The 16652-nt window shown below is 34.8% G+C and overlaps 1 protein-coding gene across 1 annotated transcript in view; it reads left to right on the top strand.

Annotated features, from left to right (window-relative positions):
* The window catches only part of DGKB (diacylglycerol kinase beta), a gene marked incomplete at its 5' end in the record, with an annotated part of 289302 nt that overhangs the window by 57836 nt on the left and 214814 nt on the right, over window positions 1-16652 (top strand). Inside the window, 3 exons of the mRNA XM_026070300.1 lie at window positions 740-814; window positions 11567-11652; window positions 14020-14109. Of these exons, the coding sequence (XP_025926085.1) occupies window positions 740-814; window positions 11567-11652; window positions 14020-14109 (251 nt within the window). The remainder of the gene's footprint in view (window positions 1-739; window positions 815-11566; window positions 11653-14019; window positions 14110-16652) is intronic.

The following is a 16652-nucleotide window of genomic DNA, read 5'->3' as shown; positions in this document are numbered from 1 at the left end:
AGTAACCTCAAATTTATGTGGTTATAATTTTTGAAGTATTCTACCATATGAAGAAACATTTCCCAGTAGTTCCTTCTGGAATAGATAACACTTTACATACCGTATCAATAATTTCCCTCCTATTATTGAGATATTTTTAAAATGAGTGTAATTTAATTAAAACAGTGGTTTTCAATCTTCTTGATGTTCATTCCATTTAAAAATAATCCAAAGGAGGTGTAAGTTCCTATTAACTGAATCTAACAGTAGCTGACAACAGGTTTGCTTTCTCAGAATGTTGTTCAATGTATGGGGACATTTTTGATAGGTGGCGGAGCCAGTTTGCTTTTGCAATTAATTATACTTTTAATTTTGTGCTAGCAATAAATTTCAGGAATCTCTCCTTTACAATGAAGTTACTTTAATAGTAACTGAAATGCTCTTACAAATGTTTCTTTGAGTCACCTTTTCTTATGTCATCATGCCTCCTTATCCTACTTTTTTCTGTCTATATAAGGCACTTGGATTGTAAAAAGCTTATAGCAGTTATGTCTCAATTTTATGCCCACAAAACACAGTACATGTGATTTATTATAATTATCATGTTCAAATATTTGATCTTTTTGTATTAGTGAGATCCTGTAATTCAGATCATTATGGTATGTGTTAACTTTTTTAATTCTTTCACTGGTAGTTTAAAAAAAAAAAATTTCCAAAAGCATAAGTAAATATTTTTCCCTTGTCTTTTTTACCTCTTCAGAATTTATAGAAAATTTCAGTACCTTTTAAATCCTCGTCAAGTTTATAGTCTTGCTGGAAATGGACCAATGCCAGGGTAAGTCTACAGTTAATATCATTACCAGGAACTCATTTAATAAAAAATTGCATAATCAAATGAAGGGGCTGAGGCACATATAGCACGCTTCAGGTGTATCAACACCACAAACCTATAAATGGCTGCAGAAATTACAGATATTATTTGTTTGTATGTAGAAATAAAACTGCATATCCTATGTGTTTTACTGATAACCATTCAGGCCACTGTAAGAACTGTGTGATAAATTTCATTGCTTTTGCAGCTTTCCTTGCTATATCAGCAATCTGAGTTCACTCAGCGGTTACTTTTACGTTGCAAGTATCTAAGCAGCCTCAAAGAGTGACTCACAAGACATACATTTCTTTTAAGTGAATACATGCGCATGTGTGTGTATGTGTGTGTGAATATATACACACACACACCAACACTGAACAACTGGTCCACGTATCATTTTGTATGTATTGAATATAATTTAGTTATATGACTGATATATGAAATTTTATATCAATCAAAACAGATGTAGGGGGATAATAGAATATATATGTTCATTGGCACAAAGTTTACACTGTTGTTTGAATATTTATTTTTTCTTTTCTATTTTGGATCTTGGAATTTTTTATATAAAGAGGTTTTTTTAGGTTTTTCTTGAAGGTTGGAGGAGGAAAGAGAAAAGTGGAAATGTACATGGTTTGTACCTTGCAATATTATATTTCAATTGTCACACATACATATTACTGGAAAGAGTTTGCTCTAAGAGTTTATGCCATTACTGTTGATTTTAAGGCCACATATACAGAAAATGAGTCTTTATTAATACTAATCTACATCAGCTGTCCATTCATTTATGGCATTAGATTTACAGTGTTTATAGAGTCGATGTAAGTGAAAAGAGAATTGATTCTAATTCTTTTTGAAGTCTGGATTTTCAGGATACTTTGGGCTAACTCTGCTGGCTAAATCATGTAAATAAAAGCTAATGTGCAACCTGCAGAATGCTGCAAAAAATGATGAAAAAATGGAAATCATGTGACATGATTCTATTCATGCCTGTAATTTTTTACTGTACCTGAATACTAATGCTAGTTTATTAGTTGATATTTGTTGTTTGTGTTTTGTTATACTAATCTTGCAACTTAAGGAAGATTTAAATAATGTTAGTCCAGAAAGCAAGTAGATTTGAAAAATTTCAGAAAGTTATTTCAGGAATTTTTAGTAAATTTTAACACAGACAAAACTAGCAGCTAATATTGTTTTATACAGAGTATAATCCCAGAAATGCTATACTTGAGACTGACTTGCTAGCTTTTAAAACCACTGAAATATTTTTGTTCAAATTCAGCCTATTTCGTTGAAACCTAAAAAAAAAAAAAAAAAAGCGCTAATTATACTTCATTTCTGGACAAGTATACTTCATTTATTGACTGCATTTCCATCTATAACTGACTTCTGTTTTTCCTGTATCTTGTGATGATGTAAGGAAAATGTATTTTAAGGCAGAAGCACAAGAGGGCAGTATTAAGTGCCGACAGAAACCCTGCACTGAAACGATGTTAACTCTAATCCTTTGAACCAGAAGAGTGTTTTTTAGGAAATATTTTCAATTTCTCTTCCTATTAGGAAGCTAAATAGTTTTACTTCAGTGTCACTTTGAAGAAATTTCTAATTAATTTTCAAACATACATTGCATTTTATTAAGCTTGTTTTGGCATTTTTTTTTTTATTCATTCCACAGAAAAGAGTAATCCTAAATTTTCAGTTTATCTCTTGCCATCATTTCTTGCCCCTGGCAATTCTGTGTAGGCTGTGTATGATTTGTCCCTTAAGTGAGCAGTTCAATAAACCATGTTTTCTCTCTGTTTCATTTACCAATCTTTGTTTCTCTTTCTGTGCGAGCTGGATCACCTAATAAAAACCTGCCCATCCATCCATCCATCCACTCACCCATCCATCTCTGCAATGCCAGTTACATTGGATTGCCAATCGAAATATTACATTTATTTAACGTTGTCTCATGTGGCATTCAGACTGAAATAGAATGCAGTGAGGAACTGTACAGTACAGGGGAAAACGTATTCTTCATGCCAATTACTATTACTGAGTTGAAAGGGATAAACATAATATATGTTTATTTTAAAATCATTTATGATTACTGTAATACTTTTCAGTTCAGTCTATTTGAGCTTTTTTGTTTTGAACGCTAATTTTAGATGTTACTAAACTTGTGCCTTATTTATAGTATTAGGGTAGTATTTGCATGTTTTTTGCAGAGCCAGACTGCCCATTTTAATCCATAAGTTAACATTTGCCATTTATTTATGATGATATCTTTCTGATGAAATGCCATCATCAACCAAGAAGGCAACATTCAAAAGTTTCCTACCTACAGTTCCAAACATCTGTGTTTGACGTGAATTAACATTTTCAGTTCATTTCTGTTGAAAATCTATATAGCTTTGTTTAGGATAACAGAGAGATAAATGACAGAACTAGACCAGTAAAATCCTAAATCTCGGAGGGGCTCGGAAACTGCTGTATTCTGTGAAAATAGCAACAGTCAATCGCTAGATCTTGCAATGTTCCTCTTCAATTGGATAACCACATTCTTTCACAGAAATGTGTTGGAATAAAGGACTCCTTAGCGGACCTGAGCTGAAATAAGGTTAAAACAGTCTTTGCTCAGAGGAAGAAGGGCCATTATTGGAGTCCCATATTTGAATTTCTTTGAAATCCGGAAAGGATACACTCCATTTTCCCTTTCGAATCCCTCACTTAAAAAGAAAAAGAAAAAAGAAAAAAAATCTTAGAATCTCAGTTATTGTGCATTTTTAGTAAATCTTCCGATATGTAGCAGTTAAGCAGAAAAATATATTGAACAARGTGGCAATAAATTTAGTATTGCAGTCTGAATCCCCAGTTACTCAAGTGATTGTATCACCTAGTTTCCCGATAGATGGGATGGTAGTTGGAGAACTGCAGGTGCACGAGCAAAGGTGTTTCTTGTAGCTTCCTAGCATGGCCATGCTAAGGTTTCCAGAGTCATTTATGTCAAAACTCATGAACGTAATATATATAAAAATATGTATGCAATGCAAATAAATAGCATTGCAGCTGACTCTCTGACATTGATTCTTTTCCAACAACGGAAGTTGACTTGCTGTGAGGCCTGAAAATCAAGGAGCTCTCAGCCAAAGGGCAACAGTACACTTTTAAGATTGGTATACTAATTAATGGTTTAGACGTTCTTTATTTGGGAGCAAAGAGATATGTGTAAGCTGGAGAAACCCTGTAAGCTCTGCAGCTGAACGCAAGCATAAAAGGTACTCCACAGTTAAAGACTGCCACAGTTAACAAAGCGACATGAAAATTGCCAGGCTGATACATTGTGTAATTTGTGCCTAGCACCTGTGTTTTTAGCCTTGAAAAGAGTTTCCCTGTTTGGTTGTTATATCTCTATAGGAGCCTTCTACTTCTGACAACAACTGTTATTGTGGATTTAATGATCCTGAAGAATCTGAAATTCAGTTATTGTTCACCTCACAGAGAGGTAAATAATAGCTGGATGAATAGCAGTTGAGCCACAGACCCACATGACTGTAGAGAGGTCACCATTTCAGGCTTTGTCCCTCTGAAAAGACTCCCATTCCCTTAAGTCTATTATTTAAAATGTCTAATTTATGTTATTTTTATTTCATAATAGGAATTATGTCCACAAAAGTTGCATTTCTTTGTAACTCTCTTAAGCATTTAATTTGAACAACATATATTTTTAAAATTCCATCCACAAGTTTACATCAACAGGCCTTTTTAAATCTTAAATTCTATCCACTTAAAAGATGCCCAAGACAGCCAGGTTGAATCCCTACAACTTATTCCGTAATTTAGTTGGGAATCTACAGCACCTGGACCTTTATAACTCCACAAAGCAATAGGCCTATTTTGAAAATTACACTATTTTCCCTGATTATTGAAATTGATTGCTAGAGTATATTCCTGTTTTCTTTGCTGTTAGACACTGGGAATTTTTAGAGTATTCTAGGAAGACACATACACCAAAAGAATATTTTTCTATAACATAATGACTGCTGAGTTATTTTCTCCTGAACAAAACCTTGAGACCTGTGCTGTGTTGCTTTGGAAGAATTAGATTTTTGCCAAAGAAAGGCAAAGCACGCCATGGTGAATTGCTTGTTTCTTTAAAACGATTAAAGTAACAGTTGTGCACTGTAAATCAATAGAACTTAGAACTTAATAAGTCTTAACAGGTAAAACTTAAACTTTGTTTTTAGACATATTTTAATCACCTGTTTCATAAYATTGTTCATTTAAGAAAGGAATATTTCTAATATGAAATATGTAAGTATGTATGACATCTGTGGTGTTTGCAGTATCAATAACAATCTTTTCAATATTTTATCAATATTTAAAATTTATTTATCAATATTTAAAATATTTCAATGTTATATCAATATTTTAAATATTACAAAATGTCTGTCTAGACTGCTAAAGCTGTGATTCAGATTCATTCATCCTCTATTAACCCTCGTAGCTGTTCAGCAGTGAGTGCACTTCACAGTCACAGCCCATTGTCTGAATTCTATTTTAAAAGCCTCTGTGTCATCCTTTCTCCTGTTCATTAGTTTGCTGCCCTCTCTTTGCATTCTTCAACTGGTTCCCTTTTCTCAGTCACCTCAAAATAAGCTTTTGACCTTCACTTTTAAGTTACTTCTGAAATTCACTGTACCTATGACTTCCAACATCTTTACTCCACCTACTACTCAGCCTGTGCTGATTCACTTTTCCCACAAATGCTTCCTGTGTTCATTCTTGTGACTGTCATATGTCTCTCCAAAACCTGCAAAGATGCTGTCCGTCTTGGGGACATCATGCATATGAAGCAAATTTCATCATGTAGAGATCATGAGTTTGACACTATCATTATTTTTTAGTATCTATAACAGAATGATTTGGGGTTGTTTACTGACTATACTGCTGTAAAAATAGATCAGTATGCATATTAAGTAACAGTTGAGGAAAACCTAAGTATATTCTGGGTGTTTTTGAGTGTGAAGTATTTGATATAAACCAAGGTTTTCAGTGTTGGGTACCTGACATAGATTCTAACCTTGAAGTGCATTTTCCAGTAAAATATCCTCTGTAATCATGGAGTCCCCCAATACCCATGTGAACACACTGCAGGACTGGGCTCTTTTTCTTCCAGATGTGCCATCATGTTCTTTAGCAAGCTTGTGATTTGAAATTGGCAGCCACCCTTATCTTTAGAAAGTATGAACTGAAAACAATATTTTCAGCTGCTAGATATCCATCTACCAGTTAACCTTTGCACATTAAAACACCATTCCAGGAGAGGAATATTTTGTTCCACGCTATGATAAACTGGATTTATTGAAACTAATTTTATTGGGGTGTTTTACTGTAATTAGTGTCTCATGAATAGTGTCATTACAGTGTGCACAAAACTGTAACTCAATATTTTAATGAGCATAAAGTGTGTGTGTGTGTGTGTGTGTATTGTCCAGTGGCCACATGGCCAGCTCAGCTTTGGCAATCTTAGGAGGGGAAAAAACGTGTTTAGTTTTCATTCATATACTGAAGTAAATAACCATTTGTCAGGGGTTGTGTTTGTTTTGTTTTGTAAAATGAAGGCAATACGGTCCTTACAATGAAGAAGTAAACATTGCTTTCAACCTTGTGCTTTCCTCTGGATAGCTAGTTTAAAGGGATTCAGTGGTGAGTTAAGCGGAACATCTGTATTAGTGAAATTGCTCTGTTAAACCCAGCATTCTGAATTCACAAATGAACACAGTTTGTAAGTTACAGAATTTGCCTGGAAGTGTGATATTTGTCAGATTGGTCTTTTGTYGATGTAAATATGTTAATGAAGGTTTTGCTGACTCTAATTTGCTTTGACGTGGTGATGCTTAGGGTGAATTTTTCTTTTTTGTTCACTTCCATTCACACACAGAGTAATTTCTATTCCAATACACGAGTGATGTACTGCTTCGATCATAATTATCAAACTGATGGAAAAATTACAGATACCATCCAAGATGGATGTATACCATCCAGCAGTTTTTCTGTAAATCATAATGTTGAATTTCTGAAGTCCTTTCCTTTTTAAGAGGAAATTTCTCTAATGTAGGCAGATCCCTAAGTTGTTCCCTTTTTTTGCACTTTAATCTTCTCTACAATGGAGAAATTTACCAAGCTAAATAATATCTTTATATCCACTGATAATTTATAGTTTACTTAACATTTAATTGACAGCTATCCTGAAATGCCAGTATCAGCAGATTGTTCTTTACCTGGGCTATTGAAAGTTTTAATGTTTTGCTTCCACTGTGAGTGCAGACTGGCTGAAGAATTTCACACAGTTCTGCTGCTATGCCACCTTGCATTGCTGCATACCTGAAATCTCTCTGTAGTTCACTGCTTCTGGGAATGGGAGAAAAAAGCACCTGCAGGGACATTAATGGAAAGCGTTGATATTGTGTTTTAAAATAGTGTTACRGTAAATGGGGCAGGAGTTCCTAAAACAATTCAGTAAGAGTAAGGGGAGTATCTCTCCATATATCAGTTTAATGCTGTTGTTCAGCTGAAAATAGGTAAGTTCTTTGGTGTAGGTATTTGATCCTGAAATAGTTTCTCTRTATTCATATGGATTTGATCAGATGATTATGAGAATCTGAATAGAGTAGTATAACTAGTTCAAGCCATTGCCGTCTTTCAGGTGGAAATTACTAATTCATCAGCAGAGACTCAATAACTGCCTGTGTGAGTGATCCTTGTTTCTGGTGATATAAAGGAAAAAAAAGTATCAAACGCCTTCAGTGGTTTAAGTTAAATTATTTTACTTACAGCAGACAGAGAAGGTTCAGGGAAGACTACAGCAGGTTAATTTATCTATTGAGATGCAAAYAGTTATCAAGTGATAGGTTTTCCAGCTAGGTCTCATTGATCCTGTTTAATAGGTTAATTATTGACCTGTGACTAAGAACTGTATGTATACTTATGAAATCYGTAGAATGTGCAAGGTTGGTTAAGTATTGCAGCAGTTAACGATACAAGAATTTGATCAGCAGGCAAGGAGAATTAGGTGATCTTGTCAATTGTGATGACAGAATTACAATGAAGTGCAATAATCTCTAGTTACCCAAATTTAGGAGTGGGTTGTATTYGCCTTTCTCTGTAGCAAGAAAAATGGTCAGTTTTCCAGAATTATGTAACAGTGTACCTAGCAAATATCCTGCTGTTGTAAGGCCTTAGGATGCTGTCRCCCATTTTTGTTGTCTTCCTGTGGATCATTATAGCTGTGGCTTTTCATCTTTCATTCCCAAATGTATTAGGAATGTTGTGTGTGCTGTAGTAGGGGATGTTAGTAGGAGATGTTCTGTTGATCTTTCCTATTGACTGTTTGCCAATGATTGAAGAGTAGATACTACTTGGGTTTCAGTCTGTATCAACCTTACGTTCTTTTTTTCCATTCCAGCTCCATCATTGCAATTTTTTGACCCTATGACCTGTGTAAAGTGATGTAGGAAAGCTCTTTATTTTAATACATATGAAAATCAAATCTATCCTACCTAATCATACCTACCTATCATATCTATAAAGAAGAGGGAATGTTCTTTTAGTAGCTRTGTTTTTCAACTGAACCAAAAAAAAAAGTTATCAAAATAATGTTTTGTATTGGATGATTCAGTATGGACTATAGAGCTAGTTAATTTGATGCAGCTAAAATATGTTTTGAAGAATCTGATTTACTTGTTACTCATATTCTGTTTAACTTCTGTCAAGATTATTGACATAATGGACATATGTCCTTTGTACCTATGTCATACTTTTCATAAGATTTACATTGTGCTATGTAAAAAGCAATTGTCTAACTAATTGGTGCATAATTTTCCTTTTACAAATCTGATATACTTTATCTGTTTTACATGTATTTTAAGAGCTCCCATTAGATGCTTAGGTGAAAGTAATTCCCCTTTCTCTTATTACTTAGCCTATTTGTTTGGGCTGAGTGCAAAGAATTAAATTGTTAAAAAACACTGACACTGACAGTGCACTAGGCCTTTATGGTGACTTCTACACTTTTTATTTCCACTTCAAGCTCTTTTACTATTTTCTTCACCATTATGGAGCAGAAAAGCAAAAATTTAGATCCAGCAGATTTTTCAAACCATTTAAAAATGTTATGTGGCTAACAGGTCACAGGTACTATTAAAGCACTAATAGCTAAAAACATCTTGATTGACAATACCTATGCTTTACCTTAAGCTCTATTAACAAATCTGTCTAATTCTTCTTTTACAGTGATAACAGTTACTGAGTTTAAATGAAACTATATGAAACAGAAAAACATATTCCCTTACCAAACCTTAATGTAGGCTACAAATTCTTATTCAGTGAATGGACTTTATTTAGTTATATAAATACATTTATATTTAATTTTATACATTACAATTTTATAAATATTTATAGTATATTTATATATAATATGCATTAAATTTATACAGGTATATCTTATATTTAAATATGTAGAAAGAAAAAGATATGTGCTATATTATGACATTATTGTTTGGAAAATTCACCGGGCATAAATATAAAATGCTTCAGGGGAAACAGCAATTGAACCTTACTGGGAGTTTTCTGACAATGTAGTTTTTTCATATTCTTCAATTCCCTACCTTTTTGTAGGAAAGCTTTTTTTTTTTCTTAATGAGGATGAAATATCCAATCAAAAAAAATAAGATTCAAAGAATGTTTGATAGCCATATGGTTAGGATACTTGTTTATAGAAAAGGAGACTGATTTTTAGGTCCATGCTCTGTCTAACTAGATTAAAGCTAGCATGAAGCACTTTTTTTTCCTCCAGCTTTTCATTTTGTCACCTGTTCCATTTGGTAATAGTGCTTAATTAATAGAAGTTAGTACTCTGCCCTCCTCTCCTGGCTATAATTTCATTTTAAGCTTATCTGAAACACCTTCAGTACTGGAAGCTAGATCTGCCAACTTTCTAAAGACCCAACACACTCTCTCAAAGTGGAAATGCTAGCAATGGGAGGCATTTGTCCCCTTGGCAGGTCTCATGAAGTGAAGGAGATGTGCCAGGCATATCTCACTGCCCTTTGTTGTAGCGGTGGAATGTGGCTTCCAGCAGAGTGTCTTTAAGCCCAGACCCTTATTAGAAGACGTTTTCCCCAAGTGTACCCAGTCAGATCTGCCACATGACACTTTAGATTGAATGAGATCCTATAGCACTTGTCCTGCTGATATGTCAAGTAGGGCATAAGAGGTAAGGACTGCAAGATAGGGATGGGTTCAACAAAATCCTCAGAATATTATACTTGACACATGATACTGTCCAAGATCTCTTCTGAGCAGAGTTGTTTAGAAGGAATGGGACAACCATGTGTTTCATGTTCCTTTGAGTTGGTGGGCTTTGAAGTTACATATTGTCATTTGCCCTGAAACTCTGGTCTAAAACTATTAGAACAAGAAGTTCACCTGTGGTATTCTACATGTTAAATGACTTTTTTTGACCATTGGTTCTTCGTTTCCCTCTGACATGCTTTTTCTTTTTCTCTGTAGTTTTTGATTTGCTCTTGATTTGTTCAAGAGTCATGAAAGAATTTTCAAAGCTTTCTAGGGACAGGAACACCATTTCCTGTCCAGCACTAGAGCTGAACATTTCCTACATAAAATAGCTTGAATTAAAATATTACTTATAAGTCTAGTAGATTTACTTGTACTTAAGAATTTGTGCACAACACAATAACTGTATGTTTACTAGGAACTTACAAACTGGAAATCGGCTCTGGTCACTAGCATATTAAATATGTATTAAGATGTGCATGACACTGATGAATAGACTATATTAAAATATCAGCAAAATTGCTGGAATTTTTTTAGTCAAGTCACAATTTACATGTAAGGACTAGTTTCAGCATGAGTTTACCATAAAAATGGTTTTAAATTAAAAATTTTGCAATTTAGAATTGTTTTAATATATCCTTGCTTTGTCAGCATTGTGGAATGTCAGTATTACATGAAATGGATAATGATGTGGTGATACTGATCATCAATGGATATGGAACAAGAAGCAGCCAGGCAAATATTACCAAAGATAGTATTTCACTTTTTAAACTTCAGTTTGTGGGATGATAGAATGGATGCATTCAATCTGATGCCTACTCATTCTCTATTAAGCCATGCTGTAAAATTTGTAAAAAGTAGTTTGTATCAACCCCCAAATGTTCAGCTTATTAGGTATCAGTATMCTATCAAAAATACACAGTTTTTGTAAGCTTTTATAGCTACTATCTCACAAGGAAGTGTTGTGGCTGATACATTTAGCCACCTTAGACTTTTTCTACCTCGAAAGACTACACATCCATTTATAGCCAGGTAACCTGAGAATGTTTTCTGACAATAGTTCAGAGCAAGAGTTGAACTGAAACATCAAGATTTGGATTAACTATCAGGTCCAAGCTGTTTCTAATAGTAGTGTACTGTAATAGTCCGCAAGTTAATGTTTTCATATTAAATTTATTAGATAATACATTATTGGATTGTATTTGTCTTCTGTCTAAAAGAATGAATGCATGGACAGAGGTGATTATTACTTAAAGTGCTAAACTTGCCGGTTTAATATTTACTGTTAAATAAAATGTGCTTAAGTCGTAAAAAAATGCATAATACATAATGAATTTATGTTAATCAAATAGGTGTGTTCATTTACCATTTTAGGTTAAATTTTTTCCGAGATGTTCCTGAATTCAGAGTACTGGCATGTGGTGGAGATGGAACAGTGGGCTGGATTTTGGATTGCATAGGTAATCAGTATTGTTTCCATAGTTTTGTATAGATTTTCATTTTATTGCTCTCCCTTATTTATCAGAGTGTGGATCCAACTATTTCAAACATTATTTTTTTCATCTGAATTATTGAAATATATTAGTTTGGAGGATTATTAAGAATATCCAAAATTATTAAGGGTATTCAAAATCCCTACATAAGTGCAGTTTTTGTATTTCTAGGAATCCTCTGGACTCCCAGAAAGCAAGAAATATTGAATCAACTTGTTTTAATTTTCAGTTCAAAGTCAATTCCCTAAACTGAATCAAATCTAATTTTTTTTTCAAGACCATTTACCTTCACTCATTTTTTTTTTCCAGTTTCCACAGTTTTGTTTATGCTCCGTCATCCCATAATAAGGATAATGGGATAACAGTCCTTTGAAAAAGACTGTCCTGAGAGCCATGCAGATCTCTCAGCTGTATACTTGTGGGGCCTGTTTGCCGGTTCAGATTCTGAGTTCTTTCAGGCACTTGGCCATAAAGTGCTCTGTAAGTCAAATCATTAGGAAGACCCAGACGTCAAGATATTACAAATTTAAACTTTTCAAGGCTTGTTAGGGAGAATATCTCCAGCACCACACGATTGTTTATTTGGCACTAGAGAGGCTGTAGGGAGTAAAATGAGAATGTGTGACAACGGAAAATAGAAAGGAGATGAAGAGAGGCCAGAAGGCTCAATTGAAAGTTTGGATGAGGAATATTAAAAGGTATGTGCTTTTGGAAGGTGAAGACTGGAAAACCTTTCAGAAAGAGGATAGTAAAGGGGAAAGTAAAGATGATGTGATGGAGGAATGGATAGTAGCAGAGGTGTATTTCTAATCTTGAATAATTTTTTTTTTTTTTGCCAATGCAGACTATTGATTGTAGCTCTCAAATAGGTTTCAGAATCATAAATCAATGTACGTTAATATCTGTTGTACTGCCTGAACTTGAAAGGGATGATGTTTTGCAGCTGCTATTGGATCATTACCTTCTTGTTGAGAAGGACTGAAATTCCATGCAGTCACCTTTCTTTTTTAGTGGCATTATTTGAACAAAGGACTGCATGTTGACTCACTTAAATTCTATCTTCTGCAAGCAATTTTTGTGGTATAAAACTTAGAAATGATTTTAGGGATCCATCAGTTCTGTAGGTGCAAGAAATAGATTCTGAATGCTGTCTTTTAGCAAACAGGACTCTTTGGCACAAGTTGTGCATATGAAGTTTAAAAAATCAGCTGGTTTGAGAAACAGACACTTTTCAGTTTGATCATTTCTTCCCTGGTSTCCTGATTTAAAAACAATCTTAACAGAGAGCAAAGTATGAAGAAAAAATAAAATTTTTATCTCCACAATTGATGAAACTTTTAAACTTGACATTTTTTTTCTTTTGTTAAAAGCCTTAAAGCTTTGCAATACACTTGTAAATGCAAAATCCTCCCAAAGAATTGAAGACAGAAACTGATAAATAACAAGATGTCCTTGTCACATCCACTGGATATGAACTCATGCTGAGAATTGCTGAGAATTGTGCATTATTCTGTGTAACAAAATAGCAGATTAACTATTCAAGTATAACTTTAAACTAGATACGCTGCTCATTTCTATTAAATGGGGAATTGAACAAATTATGCATTTGAAAGATTATGCCTAAGTGATATTTGCACCACTTCCAGTGGTAGAGATTGTGTCAATTGTTGATGCGTGTTTTTCCACTGGGTTTTAAATAGAAATCCTTTGACTTGAAACACTGGAAAAGCATAGTTAAGAGATAAAAGTCACTATAAGTACATAAATTTCAAAATATAAGTTATTAACTACAAAATACTGGCTTAGAGACTTAATCAGATCAATTGGTGCTCATTTTGAATATCAGATTTAATTTGTGATGCGCAAAACCTATTAGTGCTGGTTACAGGGAATTTTTGGTAATGGTGCTCATGTGTAGATATGAATCCATGTGGATGAAAAGGTACAAGATTTGTGTCATTATTTGTGYCCTTAACTAATTATATTTGGCATGCCTAACTGAATGGCAGAGCTGGAAAAAAAAAACAGAGAATACAGCATGATCAGTCTCAAAAAGATCTTGAATATCTTTGTTTATGCCAGATATCACACTCATGGGTTCCAGAAGTCTTTGTGATAACAACAATAACATAAATTAATGATTGAATATTGACAAGGGGAGGGGCTGTGCAGTGGAATGGCTATTGTAGAGCCTGTTGTGGTGAACATGGCAGAATCTCATATGCAAGACATGTCACTGTCATTCACTGAAACAAAACCTAAGACAGTAACTGTATTGGTACTGTGCAATTAGATTTTTGTTCCTTAGTTATGTTTTTCCCTCTTTATTTACAGAGAAAGCAAACTTGCTTAAGCATCCTCCAGTTGCTATCCTGCCTCTTGGGACTGGCAATGATTTAGCGAGGTGTCTGAGATGGGGAGGAGGTAAAAACAAATTAAAATACCATTCATTATGTAATTAAAAAGAAACTTTTGCATCAAAATCTGCTCTCAACATTTTAGTTTCTCCTTTATGATGTATGTAAAAAACTGTTATACCTTTCCTCTTTTTGGAATGAGCTGTCTGTAAATGTTACACAAACTGTTTTTCAGATATTGAAGGTCATAATCACTCTTCATATTTTGTTTGTAGCTTTCACTGACACCAAAAAAGCTCTAAGGTGCAATGAGAGTAGTATATAGTAATTGTTGGCTTTTTACCATCTTTATTGCAGTTATTTCTTTGATCAATACATTATAAAAGAGGTATTCTTAAATGCATTTTAATTGGAGCTGTTCTGAAAGGGTTACTGAAAACAGCTAATAATGGGTTTGGAATGGTTTCATCTTTTTTAATATTCATAAATATTAAATGAAAAATATGTCTCAGCCTCAGACTAGTTCCTTTGATCCACTCCCTTTCTCTTCTCCTGCAGAGGATTCCAGACAATAAGTGCTACGGTGCCATTTATCAGGAAATGGGGAGGCAAAAAGTACTGAAAAGAGAATGTATGTAAAGTCAAACTTTTAATATCCTTTGCATCCTTTCCTGTATGTACGGGGTCTAAATCTCAGCTCCTCCAATAGCTTAATTTCATCCAGGATTTACAATACAGGATGAAAAAAGAAGAGCAGGATAACTTGAAAAAGAGAAACAAAAGGAGGAAGTCTTAGACAAGACTCAGTCTTTGGTGAAAGCATGTCAGTTTACAGGCTCCCAGCCTGTTCTGGCTGTTCAGCTCTCAGTTGGTCATTTCAGTCCAGATGTTGTTTATTTGGAACTTGGCTGTTATTTTGAACTTCTCAGCCTTTGTGTACACACGTCTTCCTTCTTTTGTCTCATCATGGCACGTTTCTTCTCCAAATGTCTGCCTTGTTATCAGATAGGTCTTTAGCAAATTCTCAGTAGTTTGCCTACTATAGAACTTCTTTGATAACCGTAATATTCCATCAAATTATTTCAGAATCTCTTTTATTTTCTCTGTCCTGGCTGGTGACTGTTTATTCATGTAGTCTTGGAGAAAATCAAGTCAGCCAAGCTTCACTTTCTGGACAACTCATAGAATAGAATCATAGAATAATTCAGGTTGGAAGTGATTACAGGAGGACTCTAATCCAATCTCCTGCTCCAAGCAGGGTCAGCTAGGAGGCAGATCAGGTTGATCAGGGCGTTATCCATTTGGGTCTTGAAAACCTCCAAGCATGGAGACTGCACAACCTCTCTGGGCAAACTGTTCCAGTGCTTGACTGTCCTTATGGTGAAGAAGTTTCTCCTTATATCCATTGTGAATTTCTCTTGTTTCAGTGTTACACTCTGTCTCTTACCGTGCCATGATGCGCCACTGTGAAAAGGCTGGTTCTGTGTTCTTCATTGGTCTTGACAGGCTGTTGTTAGGTCCCCTGTACTATCTGAGCTTGACGATCCAATCAATTATCTACCAGTCTAGTTTCTGACACATCCAGACTGTAACATCCCAATTTGCATGCAAGTATGTTGTGGGAAAAGTTTTGAACACCTTGCTAAAATTGAGGTAATTAACATCTACTGTTCTCCCCACAAATCCAGTCATTTTATCAAAGAAGGCAGTCATGTGGGTCAGGCATGATTTACCCTTGGTAAATCCATGCTGCCTGCTGCCTTTTCCTTCATATGTCCAGAAATGTCTTCCAAGAGGTTTTGCTCCATGAATTTTCCACAGATGAAAGTGAGGCTAACTGGCCTGTAATTTTCTGGATTGTTCTTTTAGCCTTTTTGAAGATGAGTTCAACATTTGTCTTTCTCTAGTCATCAGGGACATTTCCCAATCTTCATGCCATTTCAAAGATGGTAGCTTTGCAAAGACATTGGCCAGGTGTCTCAAAACCCTCAGATGCAGCCCATCTTGTCCTGTGGACTTGTATAGGTGGAGTTCTCAATAGTAATAGTAATTCTGAAACCTCATTTGCAGATGATTCATCTCCTTGAACCCTGACTCTCAGCACAGAAGCTTGGGAAACCTTGCTGGTGAAGAAGGAAGCAAAGAAGGCATTAAGTACCTCAGTCTTATCTATGTTGACTGTCACTAATTCACCTCCCCCACATCCCAGCTGTCAGCCCCTCTTTTCTTTGTTCTGCTCTCTACTACTAATTCATAGTCAGGCAATCCTTTTTCATGGAGGACTTCTCTATATCATTCATCTCTTGTTGATGAGAGGAGGTAAAAACATTTAAAGAACTTGATATGTATTTTATTCAGGAAATGAATGTAAAGCAAAAGTGTTCAGTGGGACTGAGGTCTGTAAATGAACTGGGTCTCTCAAGAAAGAGTTCTGCAAGAACAGAGCACAGTGTTTTAATATCAATAGCAGGATCCTTTAGTATCAGTAATAGAAAATATATTCCAACCAAAATAGACTGTAGAGACTTGTCAGTTCATCGTCAGACAGCATGTAGTGATTTTGCTACTAACTTCAAAAGATAACATGACTTGAGCTCCATTTCATTTTGT

This window comes from Apteryx rowi, unplaced genomic scaffold, assembly GCF_003343035.1.
Source record: "Apteryx rowi isolate R43461 unplaced genomic scaffold, aptRow1 scaffold_309, whole genome shotgun sequence".
Taxonomy (NCBI): Eukaryota; Metazoa; Chordata; class Aves; order Apterygiformes; family Apterygidae; genus Apteryx; species Apteryx rowi.
Note: the sequence above shows the minus strand (reverse complement) of the source record. Positions and strands in the feature narration are given on the sequence as shown.